Genomic DNA, 18,382 nt, shown 5'->3' with positions numbered 1-18,382 from the left:
AAATTACAGGTAGAGATAAGTCGTGTATACGAATTTCGACTTCATTTGAATCATATATAAAATAAATGATATTGAAGTCGCTAATACTTTCAGAAACTTTAATCTTAAACATACAAAACCTCAATATATTGAAGTCGTGTATATAAAACACGACTTAACCCTATCTATAATTTTTGTAAAAACAGACTGAGATTGGTAATATTAAAAATAAATTAAGCTCTTTTTAGTAAATTAATCTCTTTTGATTGGATTAGGAGGAAAGAAGAAAAAAATATTTGATTGAAGGAGAAAGAAAAAGGATGGTTGGGTGTGGTGGTTGCAAGTTTGTGTGTGGAAGAGAAGAAGAGAAGTGTGAAGAAAGACAAAGAGAAAGAGAAAGAAGAAAGAGAGTGATGGAAAAAGATTGGTGGGTATGCATTATCAAAAACATGCACCTTCTATGTGCGCACTAGCATCAAAGTGCACCAAGCCACATTTTGAATCACTACAACCCAGTCGATGTGGGCCCTTCCATCTTCCCCCATAGCCAAGCCAACACCCACCTCATCAACATCATTGCCACTCTTACCTTTCTGTCACCAAAACCCATGTCCCCTTTCACATTTCATCACTCTCTATTTCCTTCTTTTTCTCATTCCTCTCTCTGTTTCCTCCTAAATCTAACCCTTGTCTCTTCAGGAGTCAGATAGCAGCACACAAAAAAGAGAAAAAAAGTTTAAAAAGTTTGGTTTTTGTGATGAGGGGTTGCTGAAGGAGCTGCTTCTGCTGCAAAGGGTGTGTTTGGATTTGTTATAATGGGTAATTGCTGGTGTAGATGGGAGTCATCAGATTATAGAGTTTCATCCAATGTAAAGTCAGGTTGGTTTGCCAACAACGAAAAAAAACCTTGCCTTTCTCTGTTTTCGATGTTTTCTATGATTTTGGTGTTTATAATAACTGCTTTTACTGCATGTTTTCTTGACAAAAATCGTTTCTTTTTTAGGTGGGTAGTAAAATCTTATTCATCTCTTATTTTCCTTCCTTTAGTTTTCAATATTTTTGTCTTTGATAAGTGGTGTTCTCTAAGGATTTTCCCTTGATTCCAGGTTCTTTTTCACTGAAATTTTTCTGTGAATCATTTTGAATTGAAACTTGTGTTAGCTTCATATATGTCATCCTTGTTGATGTTATGCAAATCATTGGAAGACAAAGAGAACAAAAAAATTACAAAATCTTTTCAACTTTTCTAAAGTTTCTTGTATTGTAAAATCTGTTAACATGACCCCTAATCACTTTTTCTTTATGTGTCTGCTTCAAAAGTGAGTCTACATGTAAATGTAATTCTCACGTGGTTAGTGAAAACTCTTAACTCTAGCACGTTCAGTCTTATCTTAACTAAATTTTCTAAGAAATTTGATCTCCTTCACAATTATAATATATTCCCACCATCCATTGCTTTTGAAACAGTATCCTATTTTTCTTCTCTTCATCCAATAAGAGAAAAGAAGTTTATGCAGACTTCTTAATCTTTCTGCATGATATAAAAAGCGTTTCAGTATTCATTTTTTCCTTTCAATATTTTATGCAGAGATAGTGAACAAAATAACAGTGATCTGGTTGGTTATTCTGAGAAAAAAAGGATGAACATAAATATGAATAATATGAATAAGAATAAGTAATCTGTTTTCATGGTTTAAAAGTGCATATCATGGTTTGTTCTCATTTCTCTTATTGATTCACGAGAAGAACAAAACCAGGTAACGAAGGAAAGAAATGATTATGATAGCAAGTTGCCATCAAACCCTGAGGAAGTAGAAGACCTAAGGCGTGACTCTGCTGCAAATCCATTGATTGTATTCAGTTATGATGAGTTGAAGATAATCACTGCAAATTTTAGGCCAGATCGTGTGTTGGGGGGAGGAGGATTTGGAAGTGTGTACAAAGGCTTCATTTCTGAGGAGTTAAGGCTGGGTCTTCCTACTCTTGCTGTAGCTGTTAAGGTTCATGATGGTGACAATAGTCATCAAGGCCACAGAGAATGGCTGGTATATACTTTTTTTCTCTTTCTGTCTATTCTTTTCTATCAAATGATCTACCTGCAAAATCATGATGCTTCACATGCTATGTTTATTCTGCTATGACCACATACTAGTATAATATAAGTTGCTATTTTTTTTAAAAACACTCGACTGAGTTCCTATTTTTGCAAAGAAGACTCGATATGATGGGATCCCTTTTGTTAGATCGACGTTAAGTGTCAAAATGTAGGTCATCTTTTATTTAAAAAGTGTTATGTATCAAAATTATAGGAGTTTCCAAATAGAAGATAACCCAGATTTTGACACATGACAGTTTCAAACTGTGTTAACACTAATTTAACAAAAATGATCACATTAGTATTTTTACTAAAATAGGAACTCAATCGATTAAAAAAGAGATGTAAAGACCAAAACAATTAAAAAATATATATATAAATATAGAGATGAAATTACGAATTAAACCTAGTTGCTAATGTAACAAGACAAACTTATTGTTATAAGGTAAACTAAATTAAGATTTTGGTTGCTTTCTAGGCAGAAGTGATATTTTTGGGACAGCTTTCACATCCAAATCTAGTCAAATTAGTTGGATACTGCTGCGAGGATGAACATAGGGTACTGATATATGAGTACATGTCCCGGGGAAGTGTGGAACACAACTTGTTCTCAAGTAAGTATATCATGCCACCTTTTTTTTTTTTAATTTGAATATTGAAATTTGTTGAAGATTCTCTGTCGACTAAAAATACAACCAAATCATAAGACATAAGTAAACGTTATTTCCCTTACGAGTTTCAGTTTTGTAATATTAAGTTTTGTGAGATTAAGATAGACTCATACTCTTAAAAAAAAAAGACATTGTTGAGACATACGGTATTTGTTTAAACAAAGTCTAGAAAAATGTTATTCTGCTTGTGTGTGTAGAATCATTTATCATTACTTTTTACTTGCTTTCCCTTTTTGTGTTTTCTCCGACAATGTTGACATTAACGTAAGGAAATAAAGTGTTGTTTTTAGTTGTACTCAATATAACTTTTAATAGAAGAAGCCTATGACTAATTGAACCTCAACATTCTTTGCCATTCAATCATTTGAGATAGAAAAAACTAAGAGAAGTTACCTTTGAGAGATTTCCTTAATGTAAAACTTTTGTAGGTCCTACACCATTGTCCAATATCTTTTGAGTAATTAAATTATTAGTATATATATGTGTACAACTTTGCATATGTCAAATAATAGTTTAAAGTATTTATAGATTAAATCTAAAATTAATATGTACATTTATCATAAGATAATAAAAATTATTACAACAATTGGATTTTAACTTAATAAATAAAATAGCATCATAAAAATCAGACGATCAGTATTTTCCGTTGTGACACGTAATGAGGGTTAAAATTTAAGTGTTCCTGGGCATAAACATAAAAAAGTAAGTAGCTTAAATATACAAATTTTAACGCATTATTTAATGTTATTATTTGAAAAATATTGTTGTGTTTAAATTCAGACAAAATATCTTACCAATAAATAATTGAGAAAAAAGAGACGTCTTAAACCGAACTATTTTTAGAATTTGAGCCCATGTCTTAAAAAAAAGAATCTGTTTCACGAAAACATTTCGTATGATAAATTTTAATTTATAACTGTAATTTATTGAATTAGAAGTATTGATAACTTATTAATTGACAGATGTAAGATGACACGGAAAAAATATAATTATATAAATTTGATTGCATAAATAAAGTTGTATTTTTGAGAAAAAAATATATTATTATGCAATTATAATTTTAGATTTTTTCAAATAATGAAATTCTTATTAAATATTTTAGTAAATAAATTGATGTAATATGAGTATTAATCAAATTTAATTTTATTTATTTTAAAATTTAAATGTTTTGGTTCCCAAAATACTGCTACATTAAATTTGTTTTTTTACAAGTTTTAGTGTATAAATAAATACTGAAAAGAAATACAATAATCATTTGTCTAAAAAAAATTAAAATAAGTAATGATAAGTAAACGTAAATTAAGGATGATAAAGAAATATAAAAAGATATAAAAAATAGTAAAGAAAGCAAGAATAAGTTAGAAATTTAGATAGTTAAAGTAGCTTATAACTTATAAACTTTTATAATATGCTTTAAGACACTTATAAAACACTTTTGTACGAATTAAATAAACTACTACCTAATTTATTGTTCTTACTAAATATCCTCAAAAACATATTATTAATTTATTGAGACTCACTACTCTTAAAGTAGATAAAGATAAATTCTAAATCCATACAAAGCATATTTATGGATTATAGTATTATTTTCTTGGAGAAAGATGGACTAAGATTTAATGTTGCAAGGACCCCACCACGAACGTTGTAATCATAAAGTCCACTCATGTTCAAAAATCAAAAAACTATTTTGAGTCTTTATTCAACAAAAGAAGACACTTTAATGCTTATTATGGTGCTTTTGTTTGTATATCTAATGTGTGTGCACTTACTGGTCCCAGAAATCTTGCTTCCCATGCCATGGTCCATAAGAATGAAGATTGCATTTGGTGCTGCTAAGGGACTTGCATTTCTTCACGAAGCAGAGAAACCTGTCATCTATCGTGATTTCAAGACATCAAATATTTTATTAGACCAGGTCAGCAACTTCAATAGTGTTTTCCATTGATTTTTTGGAGTTCTTATTTCATAGTTATGCTTGATAGTTATGTCGAAGATCTCACCTTAATTAGATATAAGACGAATTTAGAATATATAAACACATATAAATCTCATTTAACACGTTGTTTTTTAAAGTTGAGTTAAACTTAAATTCTATCTTCCTAAACACAAAACAGTGCTTTCAATTAATCATCTTGGTTTTTTATGTTTCAAAAACAGGACTACAATGCAAAACTTTCTGATTTTGGCCTTGCCAAGGATGGACCAGTTGGAGACAAATCACATGTTTCTACAAGAGTAATGGGAACTTATGGTTATGCAGCACCTGAATACATAATGACAGGTAAAGTACATTCTGAACCCAGAAGTCTGTATTCAAGTGAAACAAAGTTCATATTTTTACTTCTCATAAACCAAGAGTTTTAAAATATTTGTCACAAAATTCAACAAACTCATCAGTCACATGTTATACTATTAGTGTGTGTTGAAATTAGAGTCTTGTCGGTATAATACAAACCGACATAATAACGAGTCCAGATTCTTTATTGGTCTTTTTGGTACTGTCCTCTGCTAAATATTAAAAATAGGTTAAAATATCTTTTTGATCCCAATTTTCGTCAACTTTTTTCAAATAGGTCCCAATTTTTGCGGGGTGCTCAAATAGGTTCTAATTTTGGTCAATTTGATTCAATTAGGTCCTAATTGGGTAACGCCGTTTAAATTGATAACGTTTTACTGTACAGGTGGCTTTTCCTTGCTACGTGTCGAAATACTAATCCTACGTGTCTGTGTTTCTTTACAATGAGGTGGTTAATTAGTGGGTTAAACACATTAAGTTTTTAATTAAATGCAAAAAATTAAAATTAAAAAATAAAGTGTTAGGGTTTAACCTTAAAAATATACTGTATTGATATTTTAAATATTTTTTAATATATTTGAAAACGTCAAAAGTAATGGTAATCCGTATATTATGAAGACACAGATGTAAAACATAAGAAAAACTCAACTAAGAATCCAAATCCTATAATAACTTAAAAAGTCACGTAATTTTAGTTAACTGATTTCTTTTGAAGTTGGTCATTCAACACATAAGAGTTAACTAAAGTTACATTTAGGGTTTATGGTATATGGTTTATGGTTTATGGTTTAGGTCACTGAATCCGTTCGTTGTGCAGGTCATTTGACTCCTAGAAGTGATGTTTACAGTTTTGGGGTGGTTCTGCTTGAGCTTCTGACAGGAAGAAAATCTTTAGACAAGTTAAGACCTGCCAGAGAGCAGAATCTGACAGAATGGGCTATTCCTCTGCTGAAGGAAAAGAAGAAATTTGTAAACATAATAGATCCAAGGTTGGATGGTGATTATCCAATTAAAGCAGTTCACAAGGCTGCAATGCTTGCATATCATTGCTTGAACCGCAATCCAAAAGCAAGGCCTCTGATGAGAGATATTGTGGACTCGTTGGAGCCTTTGCAGGCATACACAGAGGTTCCTATGGGAAAAACAGTGACCATAATCAGTGAGGTTCCTGAATCTGGTTTGAAAATCAAAGATGCAAAATCACTTTAAACATCTTCTCAGTTTCATTTCTCATGTTCTTTGGGAGAGAGAGGTTTTGCCTTAACTTCTTGTGTTTATAAACATGACATATAGGCAATTTCTTTTTGTTCTATCCCTTTCTTTGCTTTTCAACATGGTTTTCATATCTCTGTAACTGGATTACTGTATGAACTCATATCAATTTCAACAGAAACAAAGCAACTCATAGCAGCAAAAATTATATTATCAGCAGAATCTCAAACCTTGTTGGAACCATATCAGTCGAAGCCTTTCTCTGTTATTATTATTTTTCTTGACAGTACTATGTTAATATTGTATTTTAAGTTTTTTTTTTTTGTTTTTAGTAAAATCAGTTGTTATGATGAGTAATCTAATGCAGTTTGTATGCATTTGCTTAATTAGTTTTTTTTTTCTTCATAATATAAACAATTTATCTTTTTCATTTTTCAGTGGTTTTTATATCCTGGTTTGGAAAAACTTATGCAGCACGAACTGAACTTCTGAACTTTTTCTTGTTTATTTTTATGTAGATATTTTTAATAAATTTGTTATTTTCTTGCAACAATAATTGCATTAAAAAAATATTATTTTCTTAATTCCATTTGATATGTTCGTAAATATTTAAAATGTTTAGCTTTATTTTCAAACAAATTTTGTATTGCATAAAAAAAGTGAACATTTTTTTATAATTTTAACTAAAAATAGTTGTAGTTATTTTTGTCCACTTTTTAAGCAGTAGCAGGCGTCAATTTTAAAATTGTACAATACCAAAAAGAAAGTATTAATAATGTTAAAAATATCTTAGTATCATAAAATGATTAATATTTGAATATTATTATTAAATTTTAAAGTTATATATATATATATATATATATATATATATATATATATATATATATATATATATATATATATGAATAGATTCCCAGAAGAATTTTAATATTCCGATGAAGGTTCTTGATTTTTATTTAACTTCCCATATCTATAGTAAAATTGTTGGAGTAATTGAGGTAGCAGAACCACGTCTCAAACATTGGAAAATCGAAAGGTACACGTGGCATCATTGTAGTGAACTGAATGGATGTGCCTTCATAACCACTTCAGCAATCTTCATTCACAACCTCTCATCTCTGTGTTTGTGGCCCCAACAACGCAACCTCCATTTGTTAACTATGCACAAGCACAGCTTCAGGCACCAAAGGATGTTCCACTCAGAAGAAACACAACATAGAAATTAGCAATTGCACTTTCAAAGTTTTGTGCAATACCATAAACCATGTCATTACCAACCACCACTAGTGGTCACTCATCTCTTTACTCTGCACTAACTTTGCCAAGAACCACCCAAATTCACCCAACCCTGTTTTCTTCCTCCGCCAAGTTCTTTTCTTGCAGAAGCCCCTCGTATTTGGGTGTTTCCTTTTGTTTCTCGAACACCCTTTTGTCAAGACCGTTGCTTTTTGCTGTCAAGGCTTCATCCGGGGTTGGGTCAGAAGCATCCAAACAGGAGAGTGACAAGAGTGAAGAACAAGAGGAGGAACAGTACGAAGAGTACGAGGTTGAAATTGAACAACCTTTTGGACTCAAATTTGCAAAGGGTAGAGATGGGGGAACTTACATTGATGCTATTGCACCAGGAGGATCAGCGGATAAAGCTGGAGTCTTCACTGTTGGGGATAAAGTACTTGCCACCAGGTGTGGTCTTCGTGTTTTTGTTTTTTCCTCTTTCTGTAAGTTTCTTTATTTGGAGAACTGTGGACAAAGTTTAGGGGTTGGTTTTCATATCATGCTTAAGAGACTTTATTGGAGGTCTTATTTATTCTTGGTTGGTTTATGGATGTGGAATTGATGAATTTAATTTATAGGCACTGTTAATGTAAAGTTTTTATGTATATTATGTGATTCGAAGTTCTGTTGTTGAGAAGTAAAAGACTTGTGCTCTTTGTTTTTGTCTCATGATATTTGAGTCTGATATGACCAACATGTTCTATATCTGCAGTGCAGTTTTTGGGACTGAGATTTGGCCAGCTGCGGAATATGGAAGGACAATGTACACAATTCGCCAAAGAATTGGGCCATTGCTCATGAAAATGCAGAAGAGATATGGTTAGTTCAATGTGTTCATTCATTTTGCTCTATAGTCACTTGTGAATTTTTCTTGTGATCTCAGCCATGGGTTTATCGCTTTGACAGGAAAGAGTATTGATAGTGGTGGTGCGTTAACTGAAAAGGAGATTATCAGGGCTGAGAGAAACTCTGGGGTAATCAGCAACAGAGTGAGAGAGATTCAAGTAAGTTTCATGGTTGTGATGAAAGTGTAAAATTGTAGTCCTTACATTCACAAACCATTTTGTATGAGATGTTTTGACTTCTACATAGACATTCATTGCCAATTCTCAAACTTGCAAAATTTCAGATGCTAAATGCTTTGAGGAAAAAGGAACAGAAAGAACGCAGAGAAAGGGATTTGAGAGAAGGATTGCAACTATATAAGTAAGAATTAGCAATTCAAAATCATTCTTTTTTTACATTTATGGTGTATCCAGGATTCCTTTCTATCCTTTGTTTGTCTAGCCCTTAAACAACTGGTTAAAGAAAAGACTTTCTTCTCTTCCCAAAAATCTCAATTTTGCATCATATCTTGGTTAAAAGTCTGAAAAATGATGCGATCTCACTGATAATGTTATTGTGCACTCTGTTCCTGGATTAAATGCTGAAGGAATGGAAGCTATAATGAAGCACTAGAGAAATTTGAGTCTATTTTGGGATCAAAGCCAGAACCTGAGGAAGCAGCAGTTGCAAGTTACAACGTTGCTTGTTGTTACTCTAAGCTAAACCAGGTATATGTTTTCTACCATTTGCTACTTAGAACATGCAACTTGACCTGATCTTGGATTAGTTCCTTAATATCCTTGCTGAATAGACACCAACAAGGACAACATACTTTGTAGTTAAGTGAATTCATTAGCCTTGCCAACAAAAAAATCTATGATTTATCTATTTCTCTCTTCATACTTGTATACTAATGGAGAGTAATAAATTTCTAACAGATTCAAGCTGCACTTTCTTCACTGGAAGAAGCCCTGAATTCTGGTTTTGAAGACTTCAAGGTGATCAACCTATTTGAAGTTATTCCATTATGGGGATGGATTCAGTGACTTTTTTTCCGGGAGAAGTCACATAACTTTGCTTAATTTTCATGTGTTGAATGACCAACTTCAATTTTCCAAAAACAAAAATATAAAACAAAACCAGTTAAAAATTGAGCAAAGTTACATGATTTTTCCAAGAAAAAGTCACTGAATCCATTCCCATTCCATTATCATATCGGCTAAGCCATCTAACATTGTTGTTATTTTAACAGAGACTGAGAACTGATCCTGACCTGGCTAATGTCAGGGCATCAGAGGAATTTGATCCTTTATTGAAAAGATTTGATGAATCTTTTATCAATGAGAATGCCATCAATGCCATTAAATCTCTTTTTGGATTTGGTAAGAAATAACGTGTTGTGTGAACACAGGCACAGAGTTTGGCTGACTAAGGGGTTGGTTGAGCAATATGGTAATTATTTTCCATGTGTGTATAACTTTATAGTTTAACTACACAGGTCCCTCATTTTTTGTCCCTGCACTGGGATCTTGCTTTATGTACTACTAGTATAATAATCAAGCAAAATTATAAGAAGCTTATTTATGATCAATAAAATTGTGCATTTCTATTACCTTCTACTTTGTTGCCTGTTTCCTTCATATGGCTCCAAAAAAGAATGTGTAAGTAATCGTAAGGATTTGAATCTGATGAGTCATGAGTTAACTCAATTAAGAGATCTAATGTCCATTCTAGGTCAAAACCATGAGAAAATGAGTTTTGTTGGGAATAATTTAGATGCGAGTCTATGTCTTACATCGATAGAGATGATAAAATTATACACCATATAAGATGAAAGATCTTTAAATTCATTATCTTAAGATTTTTGGTTAAAAGTGATGTCAAATGTCTTATGTGGAGCAAGACTCATGTCACACATTTGAGTTTCCATAAATCATTAACATAAATCATTTACTGCTGATTGCTAATTTGATGAAGTTGCTATTTTTTATGATGTTTCACATATCTGTTTTTCAACCATCAGCAGTTACCTTTCTATAAGATTGTCATTTTTTTTTACTGATTTCAACTTTCAATTCATTATACAAATGCTCATCTTCTAAAACTTTACATATTTTATTAATGGATTGAAATTTCTGTTCTATTTGAGAAAAAAAATTATTAAATATTTAGATTATAAATGTTTTGGAAATAATCAGAGCAATACCAAAGGAAAAACTAGCAAAGAGAAGTTATAGGTTTTATTGGTGCAACTTGTTTGCAGAGGAAAGTCTTGTCTCATATTAAGACTATCTAATTTTCTTATACTGTTTTGGACATGAACTTCGATGTGTCATCTCTTCATTTTCTCGTACACAGAAACAACTTCAAAATGCTAGTATCACAAAGGTTAGACATGAACTTATATGTACTGAATAATAACAGAATAATCAAAGTAGCAAAAAAACTTCATAGAAATCATGGAAGCAGATACAAAAAACTTCTAATCAAAGTAGAAAAAAAGTTTTATTCAAATATAGCACAATAAGTGACTACTTAGAAAGCTTCTAAACCTTGCATTATGTTATAGCTAAGTTATTTGACTAGAAACTAGAAGGATGAAGTCGAATTTCAAGTCCTTTTACTGGTTCTAGCATGGGATCATACTTCAACTTTTCATCAGGAATCACCAATTCCCACTTGAACCGTTTCACGATATTATGCATGAACACAAGTATCTCTAGTCTAGCAAATTCTTGGCCCAAACACATTCTGGGGCCACCTCCAAACGGAACATGTGCAAAGGGTGTAGGTCCTGCTCCTTCAAACCTTGAAGCATCAAAAGTTTCTGGATTCGAGAAGATTGTTGGATCCTTGTGTGATGAACCAGTGTTCCAATGCAACTGTCATAAAACATCATAGATAACGTGATCAACATGAGACAAGGTTCTCTCCTTCAGCATACAATAACTTCTTTTAATGGTCTTCAAAAGGTAACACTTAGTATTGTTGAGTCTCAGAAAGGAAGCTTTTGGTCTAATTTAACATCAGACAGCTCAAGTAGTTCATGGAAACAAATAGAAAAAAAATAAGGACTGAAACAAGGTTGTTGTGGAATGGACTTGTCTAACTCAACCTTACAAAACAAGTTTGTAAGGTGATATTTGTATCTATTTATATACTGTAAACTGATCTTATTACTAATCAAAATGATATCTCCAAAACAGACATTAATGGATGATCTGACGGTGGTTTGATAGACAGAACAAACAACAATATCGGCTTGTAAGGTGAGGTTTACACCCACTTATATATTGTAAACTGACTTTATCACTAGTCAATGTAGAATCTCTAACACAAATATTAACGGGTGATCTGATAGCGGATGGCAAGATAGACCGAACAAACAACAAATCTCATTAGGATAGACTCTAAACCATGATTTTGATACTATGTTAAAAAGTGAACTTTAAACCTAACTCAATCTTACAAAACCGACTTAAGGTGAGATTTGTACCCACTTATATTATATATTGTAAACTGACCTTATCAATAGTCAACCTGGGATCTCTAACAAAGGTTAAATTGAACATGTCTCAAGAAAGCAAGGTAATAGAAAAGAAAGTTCTGCCAAAGAAAGGAAAAATACCTTCCAGCCTTTAGGGATGTTATAATCAGCATAGGTGAAATCCTTTATAGCTTCTCTATAAGCACCACTGACTGGTGGAGACAGCCTCATAACTTCACACACAACATTCCAAGAGTATTTCATTTTCTGAACATCTTCCCACTGCAACAATTCCCCCACCTCTTTCCCTTGAATAATTTCAAGTTGTTCTGTCATAAAAATAACTTCAACATTTATCCTGATCATGTTATGACTGAAAAATAGCTGTCAGCAACAGTTTGCTATAACAATCTTCTTTGGGTGTGTTTGAACAAGAAAATTAAGAAGAAAAAAAAAAAGATGAAGTTCTCCATGATCCATGAGTATCCAAATGAAATCTTCATAGGAAACAAACATGGTTCAGGATTTTATTACTAACCTTTCAAGACATGCTCATAAACTTGAGGTAACTGTCCAAGATATTTCATGACCAATGATAAAACTGATCTAGCAGTATCATGGCCAGCAAAAAGTAGAAGAAGTATGTTATCAAGAATCTCCATTTCTGTCATAAACCTTCCACTTGGGTCAGATGTAAGAAGCATGTGTGATAGAAGGTCTTGAGTAGGTGATGCTCTCTTCTCCTCCAAATCCACTTTCCTTTTCTCCAGAATCAGTTTAATTTCTTTCCTTATTTCATCTGCAGCTTTTATTGCACGATGAAACCTTGTTCCAGGAATGTTGAGGGAGAAGCCAACGATCCCTTTCAGAAATGCATCAAACTTTAACGAAAGCTTTGATATTTGTGCAGAGTCTTCAATGCTTAAAAATAAGCAACAAGCCAATTCAAACGTGTATAGCTTTACAATTGGATGGACAAAAACCTTCTCCTTTCCTACAAAATTGCAGAGTAACAAAAGTATCAAAAACAATTTATCACAGTATAAATTTTCTCTTTCGTTTCTAATGCATAATCAGTTTTTATTGATGAAACAAAATAATATTAGTCAATCATCACCTTTTAATCATTGGAAAAGCTTTAAAACAGTGTCATCTATCGGAAATAATTCAAGTGTGAATCTAAATCATACATTGGATAGAAAATCCAAAATTAAATACTATATAAAATAAAAGACCCATGAATTCATTATTTTAAGGTTTTTGATTAAAAGTGATATCAAATGTTTCATAGGTGTGTAAGACTAATGTTAAATGTAGTCATTGAGAAATTTTATATATATATATATATATATATATATATATATATATATATATATATATATATATATATATATATACACACACACACAATTTCTCAATGTATGAAAAATATAAACCCATCAATGATATCAAATATGGTTGGAGTGACCGACTTACATCACTATAACAATCAAACCATAACCACAAGGGTATATGTAGATCATCAACATACAACTCACTCTTGAAGGGAGATTGTTGAAAATAGTTTAAGTGTGAGTTAAAGTCACACATTAAATAAAAAAGACAAAATTAAACACTATATAACATAAAAGACCCATAAAAATAAGAGTTTGATGGAGAGAAGCCCTGCTTGATAGATTTGTTTGGATCATAAATTTGACACTTCTCATCTATCAGTTGACAAGTTGAGCTGTACCACTACAAAATGTTTAGGATTTGTTTGTGATACTTGTACACACTATAATAACTGTATAAGCATGGTAAGAGAGGATATGATAGTTTCCAATAAGGTTCAAGAACGTGGTATTCTCCACCAAAACTGAAAAAGGATCACACCAACACCAAGATTTTTTTTGCTTGATCATCGATACAAAAATTTAATCATCAAAGCATTATTTAACTATCTGATGGGTAAATCTTTGGCAGCACAATTCTGATATGTATATGACCAAGCAAACAAATAATTGAGGTATTATGTTACCTTTCCAATAAGTGTCTATATGGTGCTGAGCAATTCTATCCATTTTTGGCAAGTAATTTCTGAGTGTTTCTGCGTTAAGAAAGTTCATGAGCAACTTTCTCACCATCTTTGCCTCATCACCAACCTTGGTAACAAGGGACAACCTTAACAGCTTCCTCACCGAACTAGGCCACCACACTTGAACATTCTTGTTCTCATTGCTAAACAGAAACTTGTTCCCAGCTGGTCCGCAAAACACAACAACAGGGTTTCCAAACATCGATGTCTTGAACACCCTTGAGTCATATTTCTCCACTCTCTCTTGTAGGAACCTCAACACGTTGCCCTCAACCATTGCATGCATGAACTCAAAGGTTTCTCCAACTACAGGCCACCCTAATCTTCCAGGAGGAAGATTAAGGTTTCTGAGTCTCACCATTCTTCTCATGAAATGCAGACAAAGGACAAAGAATGCCAAAACTGCTGGCAAAACTACAAGATTTGAAACCTCCATAAGGGTTAGTGTCCTTAAACTGAAGGGCACAAGAGAGTATCAAAGAAGAACCAGAAAAACTGATGGATGAAAAAGTTTTGTAATAGGACTGAACCAGAGAAGCCATATATATATATAAAAGAAAAAGTTTCAAAACTTACCTTAACATCAAATTTTTACACTTTCAAGCTTTGTAATTATTTCATAAGTAGTAAAAGAATACTTGAGGTTGTGAAATGTGATTTCAGTTAACAAAAATCATTTTTTTACTATTAAATTTTGATAACTTTCTCTATTAATTTTAGGTGTTATTTTCTAAGTTTTTTTTTTTTTTATTTTTTTCATTCTCAATATTCAAAAATCACTTACAAAATGACACAAGTAAAAAAAATTATCAAAATTTATCTTTCTTTTTTTTTTTCCTTATCCTGAACTTTTTTGAAAGAAAAAGTTGGTCCTCCAATTACAGAACACGAAAGTGACATTTCCGTATTATATCATAAAATCAGTCCTTCGTGCCCATAACTATGCCATAACTGTAACGACCATTAAGGTTCATAAATAAATACAAAATTAAAAAAAAAATGTTTTTTATATAATAATTTATGCTAACAGTTTTCTTTTCTTTTGAATGGTCAACTACCACATATTTAGAATTCTTTTACATAAGATTTTAATTTATTCTTTTTCAAAAATACAAATCGATATATAGCTTAAGTATTTTTTTTTATTATAATAACTTTTTCAAAGATTCTCCATTTGGTTTCACTTTTTAAAAAATAAGACAATATAATTTTTTCTGTAAAATTGATAACAATAACTTTACAACAATGACATATAATATAAACAATGATCATAATTTTTTCGGAAGTTTATCAGAGAAATCAGAAATTAATACAACTCTCGACTTAAAATATTAAATCAATAATTTTATGGATTATCTATCTTATGTGGTGTTCACTTTTTATTTTTAAGTAAATCATATGAAAATCTTTAAAATAATAAAGCGTAATTATAAAATTAAAATAATAATAATAATAGAATAAAAAGTACAAAGTAAAATGGATAAATTAATTCTAAAATATTATAAATTAATTATAACTAATTTACTATTTAAATGTTATTTCATCCATAAGTAAGATTTCACATGTGTTAACGAATTTAACGAGTCGTTTACTTTTTCTAATATGGTATCTAGACATTATGACACATGTCATCATGACAAGGAGAAAAAGATGTTATATAAATCTTTATTACTATGATTGGTAATTTAGTATGTGTTGTAAACATTAATATTAAAACAAACTTAATATTTAGTTAATAAATGTCGTTGATCTGGAAATGAATGATGAAGAATAAAAAATAAGTAAACGTTGTATTACAGAAACTGTATCCATGTGGTGAACCGACAAATGAAAGCACTGAGGAAAATGCGGGTTAAGGATAGAACAGTGCAAAGGCTTAGTGGGATTCAAAGACCATTTTTTTTTATTAAATAATAAATATTAGTTGATAATATTTAAGTAAATTAATTAATTTCATTTGTTTGTTTAAAATAATTAATATTTATGATTTGCTTGATGATATGAAAGCTATGTGATTGTTTCTTTATTTGTGGTTTCGCGAAGACACATGATGATGGAGTTTTGCTCTCTACCATTGATCATAAAGTTATGTCATGTACAATGGTTAACAACTTCTATCTTCAAAGGTGGTGTTAATTATTATATCGAGACTAATGGATAAGAAATTAAGAACATAGTATATTATTTAAGTTATTAATGTTTTTGTCTCTAATTTTATTCACTGGGTATTTTTTAGAATAATGTTTGTAAAACAGAATTATATATCTATTGTTTTTTACAGATTTAAAAAATATAAATAAATAAGGTGATATTTTTCGTCATGAGGAGGGAAAATAAAATATAAAATCAGATAATGTTTTCAAAAGTGGTAATACGTGGTATACAAAGGCTTAGCAACATGATAATATTTGTATGGTTCTAATTTTTCCCAATTTACTGTAAGCAATAAGTTATAATATCTGGTTATTGTTCAGAAGAGATTTTTAAAAATAAAATTTCAAATATGAAAAAAATTAACGTTTTTTTAAATTAAAAAAAAATTCAAAAATTATGTATTTGTTTTACAAATTAATTTATGAATAAACAAGTTTTAATTAAAGAAGAAAAAAAAATATTTTCCTATCATATAATATTTGAGGAAAAACCGTACTCAAAACTTTTGATTTTAGTAAACATAATTCGGAAAATATTTAGTTAAACATACCATTTAATTCGACGAAAATTGGTTATTAGGAAAATGATAAATCTCTCACATCGAAAATTTTAACACATCTTGATTTTTAAACTATAAAAAAAATTAAGTAACTTTTCTTGTTTAACATATTAAAGAACATTTTAAGTTAATAGTTATTTATATCGATTCAGTTTTAATATCAATCTAAACGAAATTTATATTTAGTTGGGTTAAAAGAATTATATTTCTTATTATTTACAATTTACGATCTCTTTTTTGACAATTGAGTCATCAAAAATTAAAGTTGTAATTTTAACTTTAATATCAATTATTAGGATCGAGCATTTATCATTAAATCAAAACTATGCTTACGTAGAAAAGTGTGAAAAAAAAAACTTAAAAGAAAAACAACATTGGCTCATGTTGATGTGTTTGAAGATTGGAAAGAGGAAATTGTAAAAGAAGAAAGAAGAAAAAGAAAAAGAAAAGATGAGAAATGAAATGATGGTATCAAGTCTTCTTGGGTCTGTAGAAAATGGAACCTTGGCCTTGCAATTGTTGGCATCCCAATCGACAACCTTTGTCGCATTGTGCAATTTTTGCAGCTGCAATCTTCATGCATATGGGCATGCATTTTTCCAAACATGCAGAGAAGGGTACCCTTTCCGCATCAACATTTTTTCCGCCACCCTGAGAACATGTTGTTGCTGCTGCTGCATCTATCATCTCCAATCTCATCAACAAAGCCAACATCACCATACCCAACCATTTGTAAACCATTCTCTTCCTTCTTCGCTGCCACACCAATTTTTATCCAACCTCTTCTTCCCTTCTATATCTCTGGTCGCTATCCATTCTTTGACCCTTTTTTCCACAAAAACTAATGTTCAAAAATCATTAACTCTCTCTCTCTCTGTCTCCACTTTCTAATAATATCAAATCAAAAAAAAAATTAAAAAATTAAAAAATCAAAATGCGGTGAACGTGGATCGAACACGTGACCTTCAGATCTTCAGTCTGACGCTCTCCCAACTGAGCTATCCCCGCAAGTTGAAAACTACACGCAAGGCGACATTATTGACTTTTAGTTAATTAGGTGACATGCTGTCACTTTTTTTTTTTAACTGACTAAAATATTAATAAATGTTATGTTATGTTTTATAATTAATGTAAAAATTATACTTCGATTAAACAAATAACTTTTATTGTTATTATGTATTGGATAACAAGTCATGTTGTATGATTTACACCTTATCATCTATAGCAACTGATGAATGATCATAGCCACCATTATTTTTATCCAACACTTTTAAACTACAAATACTATAAATTATAAGATTTGTAAGTATTTAATATACTAAAATGATTAACAGAATCTTACTTCAAAATATCTGAATTTCTGAGAAAATTTAAACTTGAATAAGTAATTATTGTATAATGTTATCTTCAAATTAAGTTCGTTTAAAGTAAAAAAAAAAAAATCCATTTACAATAAAATAAACAACAACAAATACTGCATAATATCATTGAACCAAACAATTTATTAACATATCTTATCTTATCTTATCATATTACTAAAACAAAACTATTAATATTTAATAACATTAAGAAGTAATTGATCCAAGTAATATAAGATTTTATTTTCTTAAACAAGTTATGGAACTCTCCTACATATTATAACTATAAAATATATTAGTTTCAAATATTAAAATAATCATTCGTACAAAAATATTTGAGGGCACAAATTAAAATTATAGTAAATACAAAGTTATTTAAATTTTAATTTTTCTT

At 30.6% G+C, this 18,382-nt stretch overlaps 3 protein-coding genes and 1 non-coding gene across 4 annotated transcripts; 2 read left to right on the top strand and 2 right to left on the bottom strand.

Annotated features, from left to right (window-relative positions):
• Positions 1-322: 322 nt before the first annotated feature.
• On the top strand, positions 323-6,501 carry LOC114177688 (Protein kinase superfamily protein). The gene is made up of 6 exons (XM_028063147.2): positions 323-858; positions 1,726-2,024; positions 2,553-2,688; positions 4,524-4,660; positions 4,903-5,026; positions 5,859-6,501. The coding sequence occupies exons 1-6, from the start codon at positions 795-797 to the stop codon at positions 6,248-6,250; spliced, it is 1,152 nt and encodes a 383-aa protein (XP_027918948.1). The 5' UTR covers positions 323-794; the 3' UTR covers positions 6,251-6,501.
• Positions 6,502-7,367: 866 nt separating this feature from the next.
• Positions 7,368-9,965, top strand: ZKT (protein containing PDZ domain, a K-box domain, and a TPR region). Its single transcript, XM_028063148.2, has 7 exons — positions 7,368-7,936; positions 8,241-8,347; positions 8,435-8,532; positions 8,658-8,734; positions 8,961-9,081; positions 9,292-9,351; positions 9,606-9,965. Exons 1-7 carry the CDS (start codon positions 7,518-7,520, stop codon positions 9,744-9,746), a joined length of 1,023 nt encoding a protein of 340 aa, XP_027918949.1. The 5' UTR covers positions 7,368-7,517; the 3' UTR covers positions 9,747-9,965.
• Positions 9,966-10,779: 814 nt separating this feature from the next.
• On the bottom strand, positions 10,780-14,429 carry LOC114177687 (beta-amyrin 28-monooxygenase). The gene is made up of 4 exons (XM_028063145.2): positions 13,861-14,429; positions 12,379-12,834; positions 11,982-12,169; positions 10,780-11,235 (listed from the first exon to the last, which is right to left on the bottom strand). The coding sequence occupies exons 1-4, from the start codon at positions 14,351-14,353 to the stop codon at positions 10,936-10,938; spliced, it is 1,437 nt and encodes a 478-aa protein (XP_027918946.1). The 5' UTR covers positions 14,354-14,429; the 3' UTR covers positions 10,780-10,935.
• Positions 14,430-17,565: 3,136 nt separating this feature from the next.
• TRNAF-GAA (transfer RNA phenylalanine (anticodon GAA)) lies at positions 17,566-17,638 on the bottom strand. Its single transcript has one exon. It is a non-coding gene; the product is annotated as a tRNA-Phe (tRNA).
• Between the last annotated feature and the right edge of the window lie 744 nt (positions 17,639-18,382).

The sequence above is a fragment of the Vigna unguiculata genome, chromosome 3, assembly GCF_037176805.1.
Source record: "Vigna unguiculata cultivar grain cowpea cultivar isolate G323 ecotype 2 chromosome 3, ASM3717680v1, whole genome shotgun sequence".
Lineage (NCBI taxonomy): Eukaryota > Viridiplantae > Streptophyta > Magnoliopsida > Fabales > Fabaceae > Vigna > Vigna unguiculata.
Note: the sequence above shows the minus strand (reverse complement) of the source record. Positions and strands in the feature narration are given on the sequence as shown.